The sequence below is a fragment of the Pristis pectinata genome, chromosome 21 (assembly GCF_009764475.1).
Source record: "Pristis pectinata isolate sPriPec2 chromosome 21, sPriPec2.1.pri, whole genome shotgun sequence".
NCBI classification, from domain to species: domain Eukaryota; kingdom Metazoa; phylum Chordata; class Chondrichthyes; order Rhinopristiformes; family Pristidae; genus Pristis; species Pristis pectinata.
This window is the reverse complement of record NC_067425.1, coordinates 2,913,684-2,937,790: the sequence shown is the minus strand read 5'-3', so window position 1 is coordinate 2,937,790 and position 24,107 is coordinate 2,913,684. Positions and strand designations below refer to the sequence as shown.

Below are 24,107 nucleotides of genomic sequence, written 5' to 3'. Positions count from 1 at the left end.
CACTTGCAACTTTAACTCAGCTTTTCTCTCTCCACAGATGCTACCCAACCTGCTGAGTACTTCTAGCAATTGTTCTACATTTCACATCCCCAGTGCTTTTTGTTTCTTCTTTCCATAGAAAAATAGGGGGCTATGTGGGAGGGAAGGGTTAGATAGATCTTAGAGCAGGATAAAATGTCAGCACAACATTGTGGGCTGAAGGGCCTGTACTGTGCTGTAGTGTTCTATGTTCAACCATCTCCCCATTTACACTCCTCCACACAGATCAGCTACGATTAACAAGTATTCACCACCCTCCATTAAATGGCACCAACACCATTTGTGTCACCTGAATCCTCTTGGTCTCCAACCTAACAGAGGAAGAAACAAAAATACTGGAAGAACTCAGCCAGTGAGGCAGCATCTGTGGAAGGAGAAACCAGTTAACGTTTCGGGTCAGTGACCTTTCCGAGGAAGGACCACTGACCCAAAATATTAACTGGTTTCTCTTTCTGTTTTTGTTTCAGATTCCAGCATCTGCAGTTTTATTTGTTTCTCTTTGCACTAAAATGGACAGGTTTTCTTCATTCTAATTGTGTTCCGTCTTGTAAAAAATTGTATATAATTTGTTTAATTTATGTTTTTCTTGTGAATGCTGCTTATCTGATGCTGTGTGCCTGTGATGCTGCGTGCCTGTGATGCTGCTGCAGGTAAGTTTTTCATTGCACCTGTGCACACAGGTACTGACAATAAACTCGAGTTTGACTTTTCACCCAATCACAGGCATCCCCTCTGTTTTCTCCAGCACCCACCACCCCATCCCCGCAGCTCTCTGCCACTTAAAACAAGCTTATGTTCTAACTTTGTGGTGATAGGTCTTTGACTTAAGATATTAAATGTTTCTCTCCACATATTCTGTTTGAATCTTCAGCATTTTCTGTTTTTGTTTCTGATTTCCAGCATCTGCATTTTTTTTAATTTTCAAAACAACTGAAAGGTTTAATAGGGGGGAGAGTGAGAGAAACTCTTCCCTCTGGTGGTGGGAGGCCAGAATGGGAGAGATCCTGAACACTGGAACCAGACTGTGCAGGGAAGGTTTCAAGAGGTCCTGCTTCACACAGAAACCAGTGAACGTCCGGCACCCTCTGCTCCAGAACACTGCCATGACTGGGGGTTAAAAGACATTTTCAATCATTTTGAAAATCAACAAACTGCAGATGCTGGAAATCCAATATAAAAGCAGAGAATGCTGGAGATATTCAGCAGATCAGGCAGCACCTATGCTGAGAGTTATCATTACAGGCCAATGACCTTCCATCAGTTTTGAAACATTAACGCTGGTTCTCTTTCCACAGTTGCTATCTGACCTGCTGTTGAAAGTATCCTGAATGGTTGCATCACGGTCTGGCACAGCAATTTGAATTCACAGGAATGCAAGAAGCTGCAGAGGGTAGTGGACTTAGCCCAACACATCACGGGCACATCCCTCTCCACCTTGAGGCGCTGCCTCAAAAAGGCAACATCTATCATCAAAGATCCCCACCATCCGGGCCGTGCCATCTTCTCGCAGCTCCCATCGGGCAGGAGGTACAGAAGCCTGAAGTCCCACACCACCAGGTTCAGGAACAGCTACTTCCCTTCAACCATTCGGTTCTTGAACCAACCGGCACAACCCCAATCAGTAACTCAGTAATAGCTACACCATGACCACTTTGCACTAGAATGGACCTATCTTTTGTTCTAATTGTGTTCTTTCTTGCATAGTTGTGTATTCTTCATGTTTAATTTATGTTTTTTCTTGTGAATATTATGTATCTGATGCTGTGCCTGTGATGCTGCTGTGTTTTTCATTGCCCCTGTGCACACATGGACTTGTGCAGATGACAATAAACTGGACTTTAAGCATTTCCAGCATTCTCTCCTTTTCATTATTTGACTACCTTGATAAGATTCAGGGAAGGCACTCTGACTCTTTAGTGGTCAGGTTTATCAAATCTATTAAGTGGAATCTAAACATGCTGTGCAACATGATAGAACTTCTCAGCCATTTGATTCAAAGCAATATCCGTAATAAATTCACAAAACCCAATTAAAACTCAGGAGAACCAAAATAAGACCTATTAAGTTCAAGATAAGACAAACATTGAGTGTAAATCTACCATTTCTAATATATCACCCACTAAGACTCCAATGCTTGGCTCACCGGCAGCCCTAACACTTCAACCAAAAAATCGTGGGGTCAAGCTCCATTGCAGGCTCCAGCTCGTCAGCTCCCAGGGCAGTACAGCCAGAGGAAGAACAGCTCTGCTGTGTTGGCCACAACATTTCTCCAACTAATTGTGTGCACCAGGAAAGTGAGTCTTCCCTACAATGGGAGCTACGAGGCTCTGGGATTCAGGAACAATCAACAACTGAGAGTAGATTGGGGGGGGGGGGGGGGGGGAATATGAGGCAAGGGAGCAGGGGATGAAATAATGAGTGAATGAGATGGAGGGTAAACACTGGGCCGTCCAAAGGATGACATAAGGCATTCATCCCTTAACCAACACCAACATTTGCAGATTAACTAATCGTTTGTCTCAACGGTTGTCTACAGGACTTCATAGTGCACATATTAGTTGCTGCGTTCACTCATTAATGAACAGCGAGAACACTTACTATAAGGCAGCTATTGGCCTCAAAGGAATGTGTACACAAAGGAAGGAAGGCCATGCATGCCCTTGAGCCAGCTCTGTGATTTAACGTCGTGACTAACCTGTGACCAGACACCATATTCTTTTATAGAGTCAGATTTGTACAGCACAGAACCAGGCCCTTCGGCCCACCATATCCACGCCAACCCTTTTGCCCATCTATACTAATCCAATTTGCCTGCAATAGGACCATTTTCTATATTCATTGCCTTTTCCCTTAGACTTTTTTGCTAAAGTATCTCTGATAAATTACCAACCATCAATTGTTATTTGCAGAAGAGAGTTCAAAACTAATCATCTTCATGCAGAAGTGTTTCCCAACACAACGCCTGCCTTTAACTTACGGACTGTGTCCCCTAAACCAGGTTCTCTAATCAACGGAAATTGTTTCTGACCAACTCCCCTATCAGTTCTGCTTGATACCTTGAAAACTTTGATTGTATCACCACTCAACCTTCCAGGAAATACAGGTCAAAGTACCTCTTGAGGCATTTCTCATCAGGTTGTAAAGGGCAATAGGTGGAGGTCTGGTCTATTGCATTCTTCAGCTCCCATCTTATTTTGCTTTATACAAGATGTGGCTCAGTTGGCCTCTGAGTTCATTCCAGAGGCTCGAGCACACAAAAATCTATACCGACACCCCCAATGCAGAACAGAGGCAGTGTTACCCTTCTAGGGGTGGAGTCTTCCGAGCCAGAGCCCACACTGAGGTGGACAGGCAAGATCCTTTGTCACATTGTTTGAAATGATCTCCCTGGTGTCCGGGTCAACGTTTATCACTCAACCTACATCACCAAGAGCAGATTATTCAGGCAGGATCACGTTGCGGTTTGTGGGAGCTTACTGTACACAAAGTGGCTGCCATGTTTCCTGCAGGACAATAGGAGCTACACTTCAGAAGTACCTCTTTGCCTGAGAAGCAGTTTGGGAAGTCCAGAGCCGGTGAAAGGCACTACAGAAATGCAAGTTTCTCTCTTTAACCTGACCTAAATTTCAGGAAAAAGAAACTTTTTGCTTCATAAAAGCTGGTAAACCTTTGTTCTAAAGCGAAGTTTAGAGTGAACTACCTGTTTCTCATGTACCAGTAAATGGTGGCACAGCCAAAGCCAGAGGCAAGTCTGAGGTGGGAGTCGGGCTGCGGGAGGGAGGCGAGGAATTCGCGGTGGCACCGACCATCTTGCCACGTGACCAGGTGACTTGTCTCCACAGGCTGGAAGGTGAAGCCTGCATCAGTCCTCTGCCACTTGCATCCTGAAAAGGGCAGATCAAGAGGCTGTTTGATGCAGTGATTTACAACTATGAAGCCACAGGACAAAGTCGATGGAAACCGATCACTTTGTGATTTTGGGATCTCAGACTAGGCAACAAACCCTGAAGAGTGAATGCAAGAGAGAGTGGGGAAAGCTGTTACAGATCGCTGTGAAGCTGCTGGAAGCAGTACTGGAGTTAGTAATGGCACTACAGAACATCAGTGTTTAAGCAAATGATACAAAGGGGGTTGTATAAAAGAGACACAAGAGACCTATGGAATCTGGAATGAGAAAACAAACTGCTGGAGAAACTCAGTGGGTCAGGCAGCGGGATGGTCGACATTTCAGGTCAAGACCCTGCATTGGGGCTCAGGCTGGATCATGACCTGAAAGGTTGACCATCTCTTTGCCTCCACAGATGTTGCTTGATCCGCTGAGTTCTTCCAGCAATTTGTTTTTTTGTGTGCGGGTAAAAGAGGTTTATTGGAACAGTGGAGTAGGGACGCCAACACAGACTGCCCAGCCTGAACAGTCTCTTTCTGTGTGCTGGTTTCTAAATGTGGATGTTGGCCTTATTTAATGCCTCTAAGTGACAGTTCAGAAACTCGCGCACGAGATCCAGGCTGATATTTCACTACATACAGAGGAAGTGCTACACTGCTGTAGGGACAATGCTGAGGGAGTACAACACACTCAGAGGAGCAGCAATGTGCGAGTGCTGCACACACAGAGGGCCGCCCTGAAGCAGTGAGACATCAGAACGAGGCCCATCTACTTTCTCACGGAAGCAAATGATTCAATGCCATTATTGGGGGGGGTCCTGACCAATATTTCAACCAACACTCAGAAGTCTGATGATCCAGTCAGGGACTGATGATCTACTCTCAACCACTCCGTGGGTCCTTACTGTATCTCGCTGCTGCATTTCACACGATACAACAGTGACTGTAAAGGATTTGGAACATCTCGATTTGTTTAAAGTACTGGGGAAGTGCAAGTTTTTCTTTCTTCTAATTTTAAATAATGAGCATTGATACAAAAGAATTGGAAGCAATTTATAAAAGGATAAAATGGATGGTTTCAATTGTTTGTGTGAAATTCCTGCAGAATAAACTGGAGATCAGGTTTAACTGGGATTCTAACTGCGATCTACCTCCACCCTAGGTCTCGGTGAGCACTGGGCAGGGATACACTCCACTGCCTTCTTGGAGTTACCTTCCTTGCTTTTCCATAGCACAACTCCGTGCATCTGTCCCGACACTCCAATCCTTCCCACTCTACGGAGACGTTCTCTGGGCAGTGCTGTAACACAGCGGTGAAGGGCAGACACGATCTTACCAACATCCTGCTCCCGGGCCTGGAATGACAATTAGGATGAAGCAGTGGCCACACTTCGTCTCTCTCTCACTCTTTCCCAGTTCCACCCGTTCTTTCCTCACAATACACATTTTAATGACCTGTGATTTAGCACAGGATGCTCTGGTAGGCTGATCCAGTAAATTAAATGTATGGGATCCATGGTGACTTGGTAGATTGGATTCAGAATTGGCTTGGCCGTAGAAGACAAGAGGGTAGTGGTGGAGGGGTGTTATTCTGACTGGAGGTCTGTGACCCGTGGTGTTCTGCAGGGTTCAGCGCTGGGACCTCTGTTATTTGTGATATACACACACATACATAGATACATACATAAATGATTTGGACAAAAACATAGATGGGCAAATTGGTAGAGTTGCGGATGGTGAAAAAAGTTGTCAAAAGATATGGCAGGATATAGATCAGTTGCAGATGTGGGCAGAGAAATGGCAGATGGAGCTTAATCCAGGCAAGTGTGAGGTGTTGCACTTTGGGAGGTCAAATGTAACGGGAAAGGATACAGTTAATGGCAGGACCCGTAGGAGCACTGATGTACAGAAGGATCTTGGGGTCCAAGTCCATAGCTCCCTGAAAGTGACTACGCATGTAGATAGGGTGGTAAAGACGGCATACGGCATGCTTGTCTTCATCAGTCAGGGCACTGAGTATCAGAGTCAGGAAGTCATGCTGCAGCTGTAAAAACTTTTATGCTGCATTTGGAGTACTGTGAGCAGTTAAAACAGTACAGCACAGGAACAGGCCCTTTGGGTCACGATGTAAACTTCTGATTGCCAGTTCTAGTCACTCCATTACGGGAAGGACATGGAAGCTTTGGAGAGGGTGCAGAAGAGGTTTACCAGGATGCTGCCTGGATTGGAGAGTTTTAGCTATAAGGAGAGGCTGGACAAACTGTGATTGTTTTCTCTGGAGCATTGGAGGCTGAAGGGAGACCTGATAGAGGTTTATAGAATGAGAGGCATAGATAGGGTAGGAAGTCGAGTCTTTATCCCAGGGTAGAAATGCCAAATACTAGAGGACATCCATTTAAGGTGAGAGGGGGCAAACTTTAAGGAGATGTGCGGGGTAAGTTTTTTTGTTTACACAGACAGTGGTGGGTGCCTGGAACGCACTGCCAGGGATGGTGGTGGAAGCAGACCGTTTCAGAGACATTTAGACAGACACATGAACAGGCAGGGAATGGAGGGATATGGATCATGTGCAGGCAGATGGGATTGGTTTAATTTGGCATCATTGTTGGCACAGACATTGCGGGCCGAAAGGCCTGTTCCTGTGCTGTACTGTTCTATGTCCTGTGTGCGTTACCCATTGGAGCCGGGAGAGGGCCAATTCCAAGGCAAGCTCTCAGGATGCTACTAAGAGGCCTTTCTGCCATCTTGCATTTACCCACCTTTTCTCCGTTAACCATCTATGATAAGATATCTTTATTAGTCACATGTACACCGAAGCACACAGTGAAATGCATCTTTTGCGTAGTGTTCTGGGGGCAGCCCACAAGTGTCGCCACGCTTCCGGCACCAACATAGCATGCCCACAACTTCCTAACCCGTACGTCTTTGGAATGTGGGAGGAAACCGGAGCACCCGGAGGAAACCCACGCAGACACGGGGAGAACATACAAACTCCTTACAGACAGTGGCTGGAATTGAACCCAGGTCTCTGGTGCAGTAAAGCGTTACGCTAACCGCTACACTACCGTGCTTATTGGAGGTTGGTGTTGTAGTACGCAGCCCACACGAGTCGATGCTGTTGTTTGAAAGCACCGTTGAAGTAAATGCCTGATGCCCAGTCAGCACAATTGTTTCTTTAATGACCATCTGTGGCCCGTTGTTGTAAAGTGTGTAAATTTTGTTGTTGTCACGTCATAGAGCAATACAGCACGGATACAGGTATCAGGGAATATAACCTGGTTCATTGAGTCCCTCTTCTTCCCAGGTGTCACCACACTGGTCTGCCTCCAGGACCAGTAGCCATTTCCCAACTCAGAACACCAATGTCAAACTCGCGAGCCGTCTCTCACAGTCTCGACTTCACCTTTTTTAGGAGTTAAGCTGCGGTCTCCAATGTGTATCTAGTTTTGTGATCTTGATTCTAACATGCAGCATTGATTAATTGCTGCCTGTTAAATTGTTCAGACTGTGACCACAACCCCTAGTGATCAACTGCACTATATCTCCCCCTCTGTCCAGCGACGTTCCCCGGATACATCACCCAAGATTAGAAGAACATCCAACGATTACAGGGGAGCAAAGAATTTCCCTAGGGTGGGGATTCCAGCTCACCTGTTTTGGCAAACCTCTATAGCTGTGCTGCCAGTCTCACTGGTTTTCTGAGTCGGAGATTACAGGACCAAAGCCCACAAAGAACTGAGTGCAAAATCAAGGTTGATGCTCCTGTCTGGGACAGCACTGCACTTTCTGAAGAGGCCTTTAAGCAAGGCCCTCATTGTTGAACGTTAAAATCCCATGGCACCACCCTGCCTCATTAAAGTAGCCAACATAATCAAAGACCCCACCCACCCTGGACATTCTCTCTTCTCCCACATCCCTTCGGCAGAAGATACAAAGCCTGAAAGCACGTACCACCAGACTCAAGGACAGCTTCTATCCTGCTGTTATAAAACTTTTGAACAGTTCCCTAGTACGATGAGATGGACTCTTGACCTCACAATCTACCTTGTTATGACCTGGCACCTTATAGTCTGCCTGCACTGCACTTTCTCTGTAACCGTGACACTTTATTCTGCACTCTGTTGTTGTTTTTACCTTGAACTATCTTGAACTGTGGTAATGAAATGAACTGTATCGAAGGTATGCAAGACATATTTTTCCCTGTACCTTGGTACATGTGACAATAATAAACCAATTTAAGATGATATTTCTAAAAATGCATGACTGATGTTTATCATTTAATCAACATCAATACAACAGATTATTTGGAAGTTACTATCCTCTGGCTTGGGAAGGCTCACTGTGCACAAATTGGCTGCCGCTTTACAACACTGGCTCCACATCAAAAGTTATTCATTGGCAGAAAAGATTTTGGAACATTCTGAGATTGCAAAATCTGCTTTAACATGCATGTTTCTTCATCTTTATCTGGAATCAACTTTTACTTTCAGCATCCAGAAAGTTATGTTTACCTGCTCTCCCTCTGGGCTGCTGACCTCTGCCCTGGTTTCCTGGGTCTGGCTGTCAATCACAGCACGGCTCCCAGCTTCCAACAACACCACCTTCACTGAGCTGGTCCCGATATCCAGACCCAGCACGTACTGGGGAGAAGGAGCTTGCGTACTCATTTTCAATTGTAGCACCTAATCAAAGATCAACATCACCATGACTTACCAGAAGAACTAGATCGGATAAACAGTCCTCAATTTTGTACATTTCTATCTGAGAGCTTTATGAAACAAAATTGCTATTAAGTACACACCTATTTCATCCAGTGTCAAATGGTGAGAATTATAAAAGAAACAAGGATTAACAATTAGGCAATGATTAACTAACTAATCAACACTATGTTCCTACTGAGTTACTAACAGGACATAATTGAACTTAGTTCAGCCTCAGTCTGAGGGAGAATGGGAGCAGGCAAGCAGAAATGAAATTATGACTCAAGTAGTGGAGAAAAACACTTCAAATAATGAGAGAGCTTGTTCGTTTAATCCACCAAAAATTACCCTAGTACGATAAAATGGATTCTTGACCTCACAATCTACCTCATTATGACCTTGCACCTTATTGTCTGCCTGCACTGCACTTTCTCTGTAACACTTTATTCTGCATCGTTATTGTTTTCTCCTGTACAACCTCGATGCACTGTGTAATGAAATGATCTGTACAGATGGCATGCAGAACAAACTTTTACACTGTACATGTTACATAATGAAAATAATAAATTCACAAACAGGACACTGTAGTGATAGAACGTAGAACCTTACAGCGCAGTACGGGCCCTTTATTGTGGGCAAACTGACCTATATAAACACCTACTCTTTGAGCAATCTAACCCTTCCCTTCTACACAGCCCATAACCCTCCATTTTTCTTACATCCATGAGCCTACTTAAGAGTCCTTTAAATGTCCCTATTGTATCAGCCTCTACCACCACCCCCGGCAGTGCGTTCCAGGCACCCACCACTCTGTGTTTTAAAAAAAACCTACCTCTGACATCTCCCCTAAACTTTCCTCCACTCACCTGAAATGAGTGTCCTCTGGTATTGGCCATTGGCACACCTCTATCAAGTCACCTCTCATCCTGTGTTGCTTCAAAGAGAAAAGCCCTAGCTTGTTCATCCTTTCCTCATAAGACAAGTCCTCTAATCCAGGCAGCATCCTGGTAAATCTCCTCTGCACCCCCTCTAAAGCTTCCACATCCTTCCTATAATGAGGTGACCAGAACTGAACACAATACTCTTTAAGTGTGGTCTAACCAGAGTTTTATAGAGCTGCAACATTACCTCATAGCTCTTGAACTCAATGAAGGCCAGCACATCATATGCCTTCCTAATCACCCTGTCAACTTGCGCGGCAACTTTGAGGGATCTATGGACTTGGACCACAAGATCCCTCTGTTCCTCCACCCTAAGAATCCTGCTATTAACCTCGTACTCCGCCTTCGTTCTTCCAATGTGTATCACTTCACATTTTTCCGGATTGAACTCCACCTGCCACTTCTCCACCCAACTCTACATCCTGTCTATATCCCGTTGTGACCTACGACAACCTTCTACACTATCCACAACCCTTCCCATCTTTGCGTCATCTGCAAACTTACTAACCCACCCCTCCACTTCCTCATCTAAGTCATTTATAAAAATCACAAAGAGCAGAACAGATCTTCCAAGCAGAATACTCTCCATCTACTGCCACTCTCTGCCTTCTGTGGACAAGCTAATTCTAAATCCATGCAGCCAAGTCTCTATGGATCCCATGCCTCATGACTTTCTGGGAACCTTGTCAAACATGTGGGGTCCACGTACACCACACCCTCTGCTCTACCTTCATCAATTTGTTTGGTCAAAACAAAATACATGAAGCACATAGGACAAAGTGGTACCTTGAAAAACTAGGAGACAAAATAAGCAACGTAAACCTAAGTCATTTAATTCCAGCAAAAGATTTACATACACTAAACAGATAAGTTGTTATGGGTGTATTGTAGATTTTGATCCAATGCAGACACAAGATTCCACTGAATTGGATCAAGAAATGACAATGTTCTCAAGGCAAGAAGCAGAGACAACACCAATGGCACATTCCTCTTATATCAAAGACACTTAGAAGAGAAACAGCAGATGCTGGAATTTACATGAAAAACACGATGATGCTGGAGGAACTCAGCAGGCCAGGCAGCATCTGTGGAGAAAAGCAGGCAGTCAACGTTTCGGGTCAGGACCCTTCTTCAGGACTGAAGATAGGAAAAGGGGAAGCCCATTATATAGGAGGGAAAAGCAGAGTAGTGATAGGTGGACAAAAGAGGGAAGCAGGGTGGTGATAGGTAGATGCGAGTAAGAGACAGAGTGGGAAGGAGGGGAGAGCAGATCTACTGGGGGATGGGTCAAAGGTAAGAAGGAAAAAAGGGGGGTAGAAAAAAGAGAGATGGGCAAGGAAAGGGAAGAAGAGGCATGGTTGCGGGTGGGGGTGGGGATTACTTAAAGTGGGAGAATTTAATGTTCATGCCGTTAGGCTGAAAGGTTCCAAGACGGAAAGTGAGGTGCTGTTCCTCCAGTTTGCACTTGGACTTCTCCTGGCAGTGGAGGAGTCCAAGGACTGACATATCAGTGATGGAGTAGGAGGGGGAGTTGAAGTGACTGGCAACAGGGAGATGCAGATCGCGGTTACGGACAGAGTGCAGGTGTTCTGTGAAACGGTCGCCTAGTCTGCGTTTGGTCTCACCAATGTAGAGGAGACCACACTTGGAGCACAGAATGCAGTAGATGATATTAAGGGAGGTGCAGGTAAATCTCTGTCTCATCTGAAAGGACTGTTTGGTTCCCTGGATGGAGGTGATGTAGGAGCAGTGGAAAGTTCCCAAGGTGGGAGTGGGATGGGGGAGGGGGGTAGGAGTGAACTAGGGAGTCACGGAGAGAGCGGGCCCTGTAAAAGGCAGAAAGGAGTAGGGAGGGGAAGATATGCTCGGTAGTAGGGTCCTGTTGGAGATACTCAGAAAATCTGGGGAAAAGGTTAAATCTGGTAGTAGATGGAGAGTGTTCTGCTTGAATGTGAGGCACAAGAGACTGATGCACAGTCATGACCCAAAATGTCAGCTTTCCCTCCCCCCATGTACTGCTCAACTGGCCGAGTTCCTTCAGCTTATTGTTTCCGGCTGAATACGAATGTGTGATTTGTTCTTTCATTTACAAATGGGCCAAATGGCCCAATTCTGCTCCTATATTTTATGGCCTTATAATTGCATGGCAAATTGTTGTGATTTGGAAAGTACTAAAGGTGACAGAAATAAATCTAATGGGTTCTTTCCAAGGGGAATTAAAAACTAAGAATTCACAGAGCTCTGAAAGAGCACGGGCCAGGGACCAGAGGAAGGCTTTCACAGAGCCAGTAGCGACACAGCGGGCCGAACGGCCGTTCTCACGGCTGATTCACCCGGCCAGCGGGTGCGAGCACGTGACCTGGACATCCGGCCAATGATTCGCCCGGGCGGCGAACCAATCACCGGCCTGTGATTTCAATATGCAGATGAGGGGGCGTTGCTCGTGTGAATGAGGGCGGGGCAAGCCTTGATTGACAACCAGCCGCTTCCCACAGAGAACAAAACTCTCAGCAGTCAATTAAAGTTTAAAAAAACTGGAAATTTTGTAAAATGTAAAATCAGAGACTGCTCAGCGGGTCTGGAAACAGGCCCAACGGGTCCCAACACCTGCCGTGCCCCTCAAGCCCGCTCTGTGGCCTGGGCCCCGGTTTGACGCTCCCTCAGCTCTCTCTCCGCCGACGCTGCCCGACCCGCTGAGGGAGTCCCGTTTATATTTACCACATCGGTCACTGCTCTACCTCAGATACCGCCGCCGAACGTAAGGAAAACCACGGAGACTCCACCGCGAAAATAGCGGGAGAGCCAGACTTTGACTGGGAGGGGGCGGGGCGGGGAGTGCGTCAGGCCCGAGTGGGCGGGGCGGAGTGTGCGTCAGGCCCGAGTGGGCGGGGCGGAGTGTGCGTCAGGCCCGAGTGGGCGGGGCGGAGTGTGCGTCAGGCCCGAGTGGGCGGGGCGGGGAGTGCGTCAGGGCCGAATGGGCGGGGCGGGGAGTGCGTCAGGCCCGAGTGGGCGGGGCGGAGAGTGCGTCAGACCCGAGTGGGCGGGGCGGAGAGTGCGTCAGGCCCGAGTGGGCGGGGCGGAGAGTGCGTCAGGCCCGAGTGGGCGGGGCGGAGAGTGCGTCAGGCCCGAGTGGGCGGGACACGGAGCGCGAGGCCCCGGAGAGGGCGGAGCTTCTGTGCGTCAGGCTCCAGGGTGGGCGGGGCTCCGGAGTGGGCGGGGCTACAGGGTGGGCGGGGCCACAGCGCGGCTCCCGCAGAGGGCGGGCCGGAGTGGCGCCAAGGTCGTGAGGGGCGGGGCCTCGCGTGTGTCAATCACACCGCGTGTGTGTGAAGGATTTAATCCGCCGGCCGGTTTTCCACCTCGGTGCCGGCAGCGGGATCGGACTTTAACGTCGATGCTCGCGGCCTGGGCTGCGGAGGATTCGGCGGCGGCTGTGCGTGTGTGTGAAGGGGCGGGTGAAAGGTCAGGAGGCGGGGCCGAGCGGGTAATGGCGGCGGCGACGAGCTGACTGGAATCTGCTGGCCGGGTGTCGGGGTCCGAGGCACCGCTCGCCGTCCGTGTGGGCCGAGAGAAGAGCTGGGTCCCAGGCCGGTAAGTGGCGGGGTGTTCGCCCTCACGGGTGTAGAGTCGGTGCGGCAGTACCTCAGTCCGCTGGAGCCGCCGCGGCCGAGTCGGGCGGCGAGGAGACCGCGCCGGGGCGGCCCGGCACTGGCGTGGACACCTCAGTGTGCGAGGACCCCGGGCGGCTGCAGGCGGTCCGCCCGGCCGGCAGGGGGCGCCGGGCGCGGGTGGCAGCTGAGAGCAGCCAATGGAGCAGCGACACGTCACGCTGGCCCCGCCCCCATCCTGGGTGTGTGGGGGAACAGGTGGCGACGGCCGGAGCCGGTGCAGCTGCCCCCGGGCTCCGGTCTGGTGCAGGGGGCTGAAGGGTTCATGTGGGGGGCCGGCAGCAGCGTCCTGGTCGTTATAAATCACAGCCGAGCTTACGGTCCCATTGCACGGGGGGCAGCCAAACACTCGGTACCGGTTCATTACCGTCACTGGCACCGAGGTCCGCTGAAAGCTTGTCCTACACACCGGTCGTACAGGTCAATTCATTACACAGTGCGGGGCGCACTGATGCAGTACAGGTAAAAACAGTAACAGTACAGAGTAAAGTGTCTCAGCTACAGAGAAAGTGCAGTGCAATAAGGTGCAAGGTCACAACAAGGTAGATCATGAGGTCAGAGTCCATCTCATTGTATAAGGGAACCGTTCAATAGTCTTATCACAGTGGGGTAGAAGCTGTCCTTAAGTCTGGTGGTCCGTGCCCTCGGGCTCCTGTATCTTCTACCCGATGGAAGAGGAGAGAAGAGGCATCACAGGCACAGAGCATCAAATAAAGTGGCATTCACAAGGAAAGCATAAATTACACATAAATCATACACAATTTTTACAGACAGCATGTAAACAGGCCTTTCAGACAAACTGGTCCCTGCCGACTGTGTTGCCCAGTGAGCTGGTCCCACTTGCCTGCATTTGGCCCATAGCCCATGTACTTACCTAGATGGCTTTTAAGCGTTGCTAATATGCCCGCCTCACCACTATTTCGACACTCATTCCGATGAGCCCACCAGGGGATCGGCTGTTTTGGATTGGGTGCTGTGTAATGAACCGGAGGTGATTAGGGAACTAAAGGTAAAGGAACCACTGGGAACCAGTGATCGCAATATGATTGAGTTCAGTTTCAAGTTTGAGAAGGAGAAGCTGATAACTGGTGTATCGATATTTCAGTGGAACAAAGGAAATTACAATGGTATGAGAGAGGAGTTGGCCCAAATTGATTGGAAGAGTAAGCTGGCTGGAGGGACGGCGGAGGAGAAATGGAAGGAATTTCTACAAGAAATAAGGAAAATGCAGGATAGATATATTCCAAGAAAAAAAGGTTTTGAATGGAAAAAGGCACAAATGTGGATAATGAGAGAGGTGAAGGCTAAAATAAAAGCAAAAGGGGCAGCGTACAAAGAAGCAAAAATTAGTGGGAAAACAGAAGACTGGGAAGCTTATAAAAACCTGCAGAGAGAAACTAAGAAGGTCATTAGGAAAGAAAAGATGAATTATGAAAGGAAGTTGGCGGATAACATTCAAAAGGATACTAAGAGTTTTTTTAAATAGATAAGGAGTAAAAGAGAGACACGAGTTGATATAGGACCAATTGATAACAGTGCAGGAGATATAATGGATGATAGAGAGATGGCAGAGGAATTGAATGAATATTTTGCATCGGTCTTCACCGTGGAGGACATCAGAAATGTGCTGGTTAATCAGGAGTCTCACGAAATGGAACTGAGTTCAGTTAAGATTACTAGGGAGAAGGTGCTAGGAAAACTAAATGGGCTAAAGACTGATAAGTCTCCCGGACCGGATGAGTTGCATCCCTGGGTTCTGAAGGAGGTGGCTTTAGAGATAGCGGAGGCATTGGTGATAATTTTCCAGGAATCGATAGACTCCGGCATGGTTCCGGAGGACTGGAGGGTGGCAAATGTAGTTCCGCTGTATAAGAAAGGTGGGAGGCAGCATAAAGGAAATTACAGACCTATTAGTCTGACGTCAGTGGTGGGAAAGTTATTGGAATCTATCCTCAAGGATGGGGTTACGGAATACCTAGAGGTGCAAGGCAAGATAGGTCCTAGCCAACATGGTTTTGTGAAGGGAAGATCCTGCCTGACTAACCTATTGGAGTTTTTTGAAGAAATCACAGGTAGGATGGTTAAGGGAGAGGCGGTAGATGTTGTGTATTTAGACTTTCAAAAGGCCTTCGATAAGGTGCCTCATAACAGACTGATTAATAAGATGAGAGGTCATGGAATTACAGGTAGGATAACAGAATGGGTGCAGCATTGGCTGGTTGGCAGGAAGCAAAGGGTGGAAATAAAAGGATCCTGTTCTGGTTGGCTACCGGTTACTAGTGACGTTCCGCAGGGGTCGGTGTTGGGGCTGCTTCTTTTTACCTTGCACATTAACGATTTGGATGATGGAGTAAATGGTTTTGTGGCTAAGTTTGCAGATGACACCAAGATATGTGGAGGAGTAGGGAGTATTGAGGAGACAGGAAGGTTGCAGAGAGACCTAGATAGTTTAGGAGAATGGGCAAGGAAATGGCAGGTGAGATTCAATGTTGAGAAATGTGCAGTTGTACTTTGGAAGCAGAAATAAGCGGGCAGATTATTATCTAGAAGGAGAGAAAATTCAAAGTACGGAAGTACAAAGGGACTTGGAGGTACTCATGCAGGATACCTTAAAGGTTACCACCAGGTCGGATCGGTGGTAAAGAAAGCGAATGCTATGTTGGCATTCATTTCGAGAGGTATAGTGTATAAAAGTAAGTAAGTGTTGATGAGGCTCTACAGGGCACTAGTGAGGCCTCATTTGGAATACTGTGCGCAGTTTTGGGCCCCACATCTTAGGAGGGATGTGCTGACGTTGGAGAGGGTTCAGAGGAGATTTACGAGGATGATTCCCAGAATGAAAGGGCTTACGTATGATGAGCGTTTGTCGGCTCTTGGACTGTACTCACTGGAGTACAGAAGAATGAGAGGGGACCTTATAGCGACATTTTAAAATGTTGATAGGAAAGTACAGAGTAGATGTGGTCAAGCTGTTTCCCTTGGTGGGTGAGTCCAGGACCAGAGGGCACAATCTTAGAATTAGAGGGTGCAGTTTCAAAACAGAGATGAGGAGAAATTTCTTTAGCCAGAGGGTGGTGAATTTGTGGAACTCCTTGCCATGTACGGCAGTGGAGGCCAGATCAGTGGGGGCGTTCAAGGAAGAGATAGATAGATATCTAAATAGTCAGGGTATCAAGGGATATGGGGATAAGGCCGGAAATTGGGATTAGAATAGGTTCCCCCCCCCCCCCCCCCATTCCCCATTTCTCATTTCTTTTTTTCCCTTTTCCTTGGAGCAGACTCGATGGGCTGAATGGCCTGCTTCTGCTCCCTTGTCTTGTGATCTTGTGATATACACCACCATTTGCCTGAAGAAACTGCCCCCAATGTCCCTTTTAAGTTGGTAAATTGGTTTATTGTTGTCACATGTACTGAGGTACGTGAAAATCTTTGTTTTGCATGCATACAGATCATTTCATTGCAACAGTCTGTTGAGGTAATAATGGAATGCAGAATGAGGTGTTACATCCTGTTTCTGAATTTATTATTATTGGTTTATTACTGTAACATGTACAGTGAAAAACCTTGTTTTGCATGCCATCCATGCAGATCATTTCATCACATCAGTGCATCGAGGTAGTACAAGGGAAAACGATAACAGAATGCAGAATAAAGTGTTACAGAAAGTGCAGTGCAGGAAGACAATAAGGTGCAAGGTCATAACGAGGTAGATTGTGAGGTCAGGAGACCATCTTATCGTACTAGAAGACTATTCAATAGTCTTATAACAGCGGGATAGAGGCTGTCCGTGAACCTGGTGGGACGTGCTTTCAGGCTTTTGTATCTTCTGCCTGATGGGAGGGGGGAGAAGAGAGAATGTCCTGGGTGGGTGGGGTCTTTGATTATGTTGGCTGCTTTACCATGGCAGCGAGAAGTGTAGACAGAGTCCGTGAAGGGGAGGCTGGTTTTCATGATATGCTGAGCTGTGTCCACAACTCTCTGCAGTCTCGTATCTCTTGCCTCTGATCCTACATTTTTTTAAGTGCATCCTCCCATGTGGTGCCCAAAGATCAGGAGAGTGGGGCTGAAGTGCAACCAGAACTTGAGGAGTAGCCACTCCAAGGGGAGGGACTGCAACCTCTCACACTCAGTGAACAGGGAGCACAGACTCCTCTGGGCTGCAGAAGTGGCAGGTGGCACTGGGGTCCACAAGCCAACTCAAAAACCTGCTATACGGCATCATTCTGTGCAATACTCCCCACCCCAGGTCCCTGATGTAAAGGAGAAGGCCTCCCGTGTAGGATGCACACAGTCTGTTTCCCAGGGTTAGGGAATCAAGAACTACAGGGCATGGGTTTAAAGTGAGAGGGGAGAGATTTAATAGGAACCTGAGGGGCAACTTTTTTTACATGGCAGGTGGTTCAGTATATGGAATGAGCTGCCAGAGGAAGTGGTTGAGGCAGGTACAATAACAACATTTAAAAGGTACATGGACAGGAAAGTTTAGAGGGATACTGGCCAAATGTGGGCCAATGGGACTGGCTAAGTGGGAGTCTTGGTTGGCATGGACCATTTGGGCTGAGGAGCCTGCTTCTGTGCTGTAGGCGACCACTTCAGCTCTTGCTCAGCAGATTATGGGATAGGATCAGGATCAGTTTGTTGAGCTAAGAGGCAGCAGGGGACAGAAAACATCAGTTGTTTATAGGCCTCTGAACGGTAGATTGATGCAAGACGCAGTGTCACCAAGGAAGTTAGATGTGTGTTTAACAATGCAGTAATCACGGGGGACTTTACAGAAAGACGGGACAAATCAATATAGTCCTAATGACGTAGACCATGAATTCCTGGAATGTATATGAAATGGAATTTTAGATTGTACACTGAGGATGTTTCCGCTGGCTGAGGTGTCAAGAACCGGGGGTCACAGTCTCAAAGTAAGGACTGAGGCAAGGAGAAATTTCTTCTGTGGATAGTAAATCTTTGGAATTCTCTGCCCACGAGTGCCGTGGAGGCTCAGCCAGTGTGTTCATTCAAAACTGAGAGCGAACTGTCAATTAAACAAATTAAGGGATGTAGGAACTGGCAGGAAAGTGGAACTGAGGTGAACTTGTTGAATGGTGATGCAGGCTCAAGGGGTTGAATGGCCCACTCCTCCTACTTCCTATGTTCTTAGCCCACAGCCTGTGTTCTAACATTCACCTGGTCTCACAAAACTCTGGTTTTAAATTCTCATCCTTGTATTCAAGTCCCTCCATGATTGCTCCTCCCCATCTGCATAACCTGTCAACCACTCCAGTGTATCAAACTTTGTCTCAAAAACTCAGTTGCTACTGCCCTTTGAGGAAGAGAGTTCCAAACGTTCATCATCCTCTGAGGGAAGAGAATTTGGCCTCGTCTCAATCTTGTTTTCAAACAGTCACCCCCAGCTCCAGATTCTCCCACAAGAGGAGACATCCTCTCCACGTCTGTCCTATCTGGACTTCTCAAGATCTTGTATCTCCACGGTCCCCTCTCGCTCTTCGAAACTTCAGTGGATACAAGCCCAGCCTGTCCAGCCTTTCTCATAAGACAACCAGGCAACTGGTGCCATAGACCATCTCTGAACCACTTCCAACACATTAACATCCTTCCTTAACCGGTGGAGGCCAATACTGTCCACAGTGTTCCACACGTGGTCTCTCCAATGGCCGACTTAACTGAAGTGTAACCTTCTGACTTTTGTATTCCATTCCCCTTGCAGTAAATTGTGCCTGCAGAGTAGCCTTTAGTGAATCACACACTTGGACACAGATCCCTTCACAGCTCGCAGTACTGCAATCTCTCTCCATCAGGCAAAATGTTATTTTTATTATTTTTCCTGCCAAAAATGGTGAAATTGCCCATTGTACTCCATCTGTCAGGTCTGTTCACACTCAGTTAATCTATCTATATCCATTGTAAACTCCACACAACTTGTCTTCCCACATCATCAGCAAATTAAGTAACCACACCTTCTGTGTGTTCATCCAGGTCATTTGTATAAATTGTGAGAAGTCGAGGCCCCAGCGCTGACCCCTGTCGCTCATCACTTTTAGCATCTTGCCCAACCAGAAGACCCGTTGTCTTTTACCTTCTGCACTTGGAGCTTTGATTCTTCATAGTAACCTTTGATACAGCCTCTCCTTTCTTAAAACTGACCGACCCTTTCATTGTTTGTCAGAGAGAGTGTGTGTGTGAGAGAGAGATGGTTTTGTTGGTGCTGCTGAGATGTTTTGCTGCATTAACTGTGCTTGATAATTCCAAGTTCCTCTGATTCCCTTGTGCTCTTTCCCTCCAGAAGAATTCCCAAGTTTCCGATGGCGTCCGTGGGCCTTAAACGGGAAGGGCCACAGTTTATCAGTGAGCTAGCAGTTCGAGGGAACGCTGCCATCCTGGACTATTGCCGCACGTCTGTGTCTGCACTGTCGGGAGCTACGGCCGGGATCCTGGGTCTGACGGCGCTGATGGGTTTTGTCTTTTACTTCGTTGCTTCCTTCCTCCTGTCTGTGCTGTTGATCGTGAAAGCCGGCCGTCATTGGAGCAAGTACTTCAAGTCACGCCGCCCCCTCTTCACTGGGGGCCTGGTTGGCGGCCTCTTCACCTACATCCTCTTCTGGACCTTCCTGTACGGCATGGTGCACGTATACTGAGTGCAGAGGGGGAGGGCAAGCCTCCCCCTCACAGGCAGCCGGGACTCTCTAACACCCTTGTTCATCCGTCTTCACGAATCTCAGTGTAAACCCATCACAGGGTCACCAACCTCATCGATGCTTTCACAGTTTTGCACCAAATCCCACTTTTGATTTCTGTTAAAGTTTGCATGGTTCCAGCCTGTATGTTTTGATATGTTGTTCAAAAATTTCAGTCCTGAGACAACTCTGGAAAAGTGACCGAGGGATTTGAGAATTTATCAGCCAAGATACTTGGAGCTTGTTCCTCGTTCCCCTAAGTGTCTGGAGGTGGAAGGAGGGGAGTCAGGAGTTTTCAGTCCTTTTACCGTTACTGTGAAAGAGGTTTGTCGGCTCAAAGGAGGGAGTTTCCTTGCACACTGTCCACTCCCCCCTTGCTGCCTTCACTTGCTGTTTAAAAATTCAGAGGCAGACAGTAGCTTGAAGCAATACTCTCTGCAACCCTCTGTTAACACAGCTCCTGCTGCTGGGGCTCTGATACTTGGGGGGCAGAGTCGCCTCCCTGTAACTCCCCAGCAAAAGGGTCCTATGTAGATGGGTTATATTCTTTCCTTCGCTGAGGTGGAAGGTGGCAGTTTGTGCAGTGTGGGTCCTCCTCAATGTGTGTGTGCCCAGCCAGCAGGGATCCTACAGTAAGACTGATGTGCTCCCATAGAAACAAATGTTCTTCAGGGGAAGGTGGTTTTGTTGAGGGAAGGTTACAGAGATTTGTGAAAGAATGCTGTGTGGATGCACAGCTTGCCCCTCCTGTATTCCACAGAATGGGAGCTGGGAAGATGATGGTGGGGACACCAGTTGGTGAGTTGGGCATCAATTTCACTGCCACAGGCTGTCGTATGCTTAAAATCTGAAAATCAAGGATTTACAATTAAACACGTTTGTCACTACTGACGGTAACTGGTTCATTTTTAACAAGGCAGCTGTTTTATGGGAACCAGTGGATGCTTGAATTTGTAAATAACATTGTCTTAATTTGTGTTTGCAGGCAGAGAGCCTGCTCACAAGAATAAACTACCATTCACCTTATTTAGTTTTGATTTTTTAAAAAAATCTGGCTAAAGCTTGCCTCCTGTGAAAGGTTTTGTGGAGAGTCTGCACTGCATTGATGGGTCATCATTTCGATCTCTCACTGAACTCTAGTCATCTGCTCCCTTTGCGTGAGGACTGTCAGGCTGGGGCTCTTTGACCAAGCACGCTTGTGCAGTCACTGGCTGTGGATGACACTGGCTGTGCCAGCATTCGATGCCTATCTCTAATTGCCTCTGACCCACAGAGCCAGTAATCTTGTGATGCAGGTCATTCAGCCCATTGGGTCTATGCCAGCTCCCAGGGAGGCAGTCCCATTGCCCCCATCTCCTTATTCCCTGTACCCCTGCAACTTATTCTTGCAAATGACCATCAACTTGCCTTTAGAGTTGAGCATGTTGGTGTGTCCGAAGTTGCACTGACCAGACTGGCAGATTTTCTTCACTGGTGGACAGTGAATGAGCTGGGTTTTAATGACAGTTTGGTAGCTTCAAGGCTAGTGTTATTGCAATGTTCTTTCAAACAATTATTTAATTATTTGAACTTTTGAGTTCCCAGCTGGCAAGATGAGGTTTGTATTGCCTTGGCCAGTGGTTCACAACTCCGGCTATTTAATTGAACTGGTACCAAATGACCACCTTTCGACAGGCACACTGATATTGGTGTCACTATGAAAGTCACATTTTAAAAATGTCCTATTTATTTCTGACAGAAACAGTTGTGTTAATTCACCAGTTTGCAACTGTGGGTCATGATCTACAACATTTGAGATATGTTGTCACAAGGAATAGAAGTCTTTACTCGTCTTCTACCTGCAGTGTGCCCAAATTTAAAAAAAAAGGTTGTGTACGTGTAATTAGTTTCAAGAAGCTGGTGCTGCACTGTACCAGGTCCAGGCACTGGTCTGACAAATGCAGAGATGAATAAAAGTTCCCACTGCTATTTCATTGGCGAGCAGGGCTGTTCTCCACAATGGCCTGGCCAATATTTTACTACTATAATACCAAAGGAGGGCATTTGACCCACACCAGCTCCCATCATCAATCCTGTTTCCCCGTAACTTATTCTCTGTACCATGCCCATCAAATCCCTTTAGATTCTTCTGCTACCCAGCTACACAAGGGATAATTTACAGTGGGATGTAGGAAGAAACTGGAGCACCTGGGGAAACCCATGCCAACTCCACACAGCACCAGATGTCAGGACTGAACCCAGATCACTGGAACTGTGAGGCAGCAGCACCAATGTACCAAGTCTATTCTTTACCAAGTCTATTCTTTACCAACTATTAGTTAAAAAATAGAACTTGCTCAGATCATTATCACATATCTTGCTTTTCATAAATTAGAACAGAGGTCATACTGGCTGTAGAGCAGCAAGACAGACTGAGATTGTGAACGGTGCAATGTTTATTCTGCAAACAAGCAGAAATATCAACAATAAATTGTTACAAAACAACTTTATTCCTTAGTTTTGCAGTAATTTTTTTGTATGCACACGTTTTTCATGAACCTCTTACAGTGAAACCTGTTACTGACAGCAGCACCTGCATTAAAAAAAATCAATTATTTTAAAAGCAACACATTGATTACGTCAAAAATAGCTTGAGGATTCCTTACCCATCAGAACACACACTGCCCAACTGTGTGGTTAGGCTGAGACCTGACAAGGTGTTGCAGTGTGTTGGAAGCACAGGCAGGAGAAACTGCCCAGAGCCCACTTTAGCCTCCAGGTCAGGTACTCAGACAGTGGACACAAACAGCAGGCTGCACCTTCACCGAGCTAACTGGGAGAGGGATGGGGGTTGGCAAGTTCAGCCCTCATGATTAGCAGTCCCCACATTTATTTGTAAACTTGAGGACAAGTCCCTAAAAAGGCAGGGAATGAAGTATGTTTAAATACTTTTTCAAACTAATAAAACTTAAAGCAAAAGCTGTCTCCAATATCAAATGCTTCCCCACAAGATTTTAAAGACTAAAAGCAGGAATACTGAATTAACAGGCACTCCCCGTCACTTTTGTCTCCGGGAATTTATGGAGAATAGGATCAGGAACTCAGTTCATTTTGCCATGTTTTTCACTTGGAAAGGGGTGGGTGTTGAAGGAGCAGCTTTTATTCCGGCTAATGTTGGGAGTGTCCAAGGTTGCATCCTTATAAGTGGTATTGACAGATGGTGAGTGATGGTCATAGGATGACTGCCGGAAAGGAGCTTTCTCATAAAAAGGGATCAACACAAGTGGGACTGCCTAGAGCCTGTCCAGTATAAAACAACCACACAGGACCAACTCCACAATGGATCCTCAGGGACCGTCCATGAATAGAAACCAACATAAATGAACTATGGAGGGACCGACAACAACCTGGATCACCCAGGAAGCATTCATAAACAGGGAGCGAGCAAAATAACCGTATCACCCAGGGACCATCCATCGAGAGAAAACAAACTAACCTGCATTGTCCAGGGACCTGCTATACACAGGTCTCAGAACAACATAGCTGCAGAAGTCAGGGACTAGCCCTACACAACCCAACACTGACAGGGACCGTGCCACTGCATTAATCGGACCAAGAGCCACAGTTGGACATGTTTCGTAAAAATTTGGCTAAAGTTTCCAGAACTTATTTTTGGTAAGTGGGGATAGACTGTACACAAAGTCAATTCCTTTTAAAATCACGATTATAGTTCAAAGACAGAAAATATCAGTAAATTACAAATTTTACAGTTACTACAAAACAGTGCAACTTTTAGTGTAAGTATTAATTACATCACAGTTTACTTTTTAAACTTTTGTAATAGTTTTCTCTTTACACAATTTTACAGCAGTGAAAGTGCCTGGGGTTATAGCTGAAAGTCTGGTGGGGGAGGAGGGGTGAAGGGCTGCGTAACATCCGACACTGATTCCCTGACCCACCGTACACCGTGTGGAATCAGAGGGTTTGGATGTGGAGTGTGCGAATCCATCTCCCTCCTCACTTTCGTTTCCCGAAGAGCGACTTCTTGCCAGACGATTTATCGCCAGAAATCAGCTTGGAGCCGATCAGCAAGCGCGCTTTCTCATCTTCCTCCTGCTGCTGGAGGTTTCCGTCTGCTTTAGGCTCCGCAATCCGGCTCCGTGCCTCCAGTCCGGAGGCCGGTTTCAGGCGGAGTTTCTCCTTTATCAC

General features: G+C 47.1%; 3 protein-coding genes across 10 annotated transcripts in view; 1 reads left to right on the top strand and 2 right to left on the bottom strand.

Moving 5' to 3' along the window:
- The window catches only part of shpk (sedoheptulokinase), a 22,550-nt gene extending 9,191 nt beyond the window's left edge, over positions 1 to 13,359 (bottom strand). For 2 of the 4 annotated variants that reach the window (XM_052035906.1, XM_052035903.1), the window contains exons 1-4: positions 13,208 to 13,359; positions 8,436 to 8,606; positions 5,138 to 5,279; positions 3,740 to 3,923 (exon numbers count right to left, since the gene is read on the bottom strand). In XM_052035906.1, coding sequence (XP_051891866.1) covers positions 3,740 to 3,923; positions 5,138 to 5,279; positions 8,436 to 8,591 — 482 coding nt within the window. In that variant the 5' untranslated portion in view covers positions 8,592 to 8,606; positions 13,208 to 13,359. Of the gene's footprint in view, positions 1 to 3,739; positions 3,924 to 5,137; positions 5,280 to 8,435; positions 8,607 to 12,283; positions 12,408 to 13,207 lie in introns of those variants that run through there. The other 2 variants (XM_052035904.1, XM_052035905.1) reach the window with 2 other exon arrangements.
- On the top strand, positions 12,889 to 22,408 carry emc6 (ER membrane protein complex subunit 6). 2 transcript variants are annotated; one of them, XM_052035919.1, is made up of 2 exons: positions 12,889 to 13,156; positions 19,532 to 22,408. In XM_052035919.1, exon 2 carries the CDS (start codon positions 19,548 to 19,550, stop codon positions 19,878 to 19,880), a length of 333 nt encoding a protein of 110 aa, XP_051891879.1. In that variant the 5' UTR covers positions 12,889 to 13,156; positions 19,532 to 19,547; the 3' UTR covers positions 19,881 to 22,408. The 2 variants fall into 2 exon arrangements, with proteins under 2 accessions (XP_051891879.1, XP_051891878.1); XM_052035918.1 differs by having other exon boundaries at positions 12,895 to 13,156; positions 19,529 to 22,408.
- Positions 22,390 to 24,107, bottom strand: part of LOC127581456 (protein KIAA0100-like) — a 56,652-nt gene continuing 54,934 nt past the window's right edge. For all 4 annotated transcript variants that reach the window (XM_052035885.1, XM_052035886.1, XM_052035887.1 and 1 more), the window contains one exon: positions 22,390 to 24,107. In XM_052035885.1, the coding sequence (XP_051891845.1) occupies positions 23,916 to 24,107 (192 nt within the window). In that variant the 3' untranslated portion in view covers positions 22,390 to 23,915.

What these genes read in the sequence shown, in the direction of transcription:
- emc6 (XM_052035919.1), top strand. Translation starts at nt 19,548, where the DNA reads ATGGCGTCCGTGGGCCTTAAACGGGAAGGGCCACAGTTTATCAGTGAG.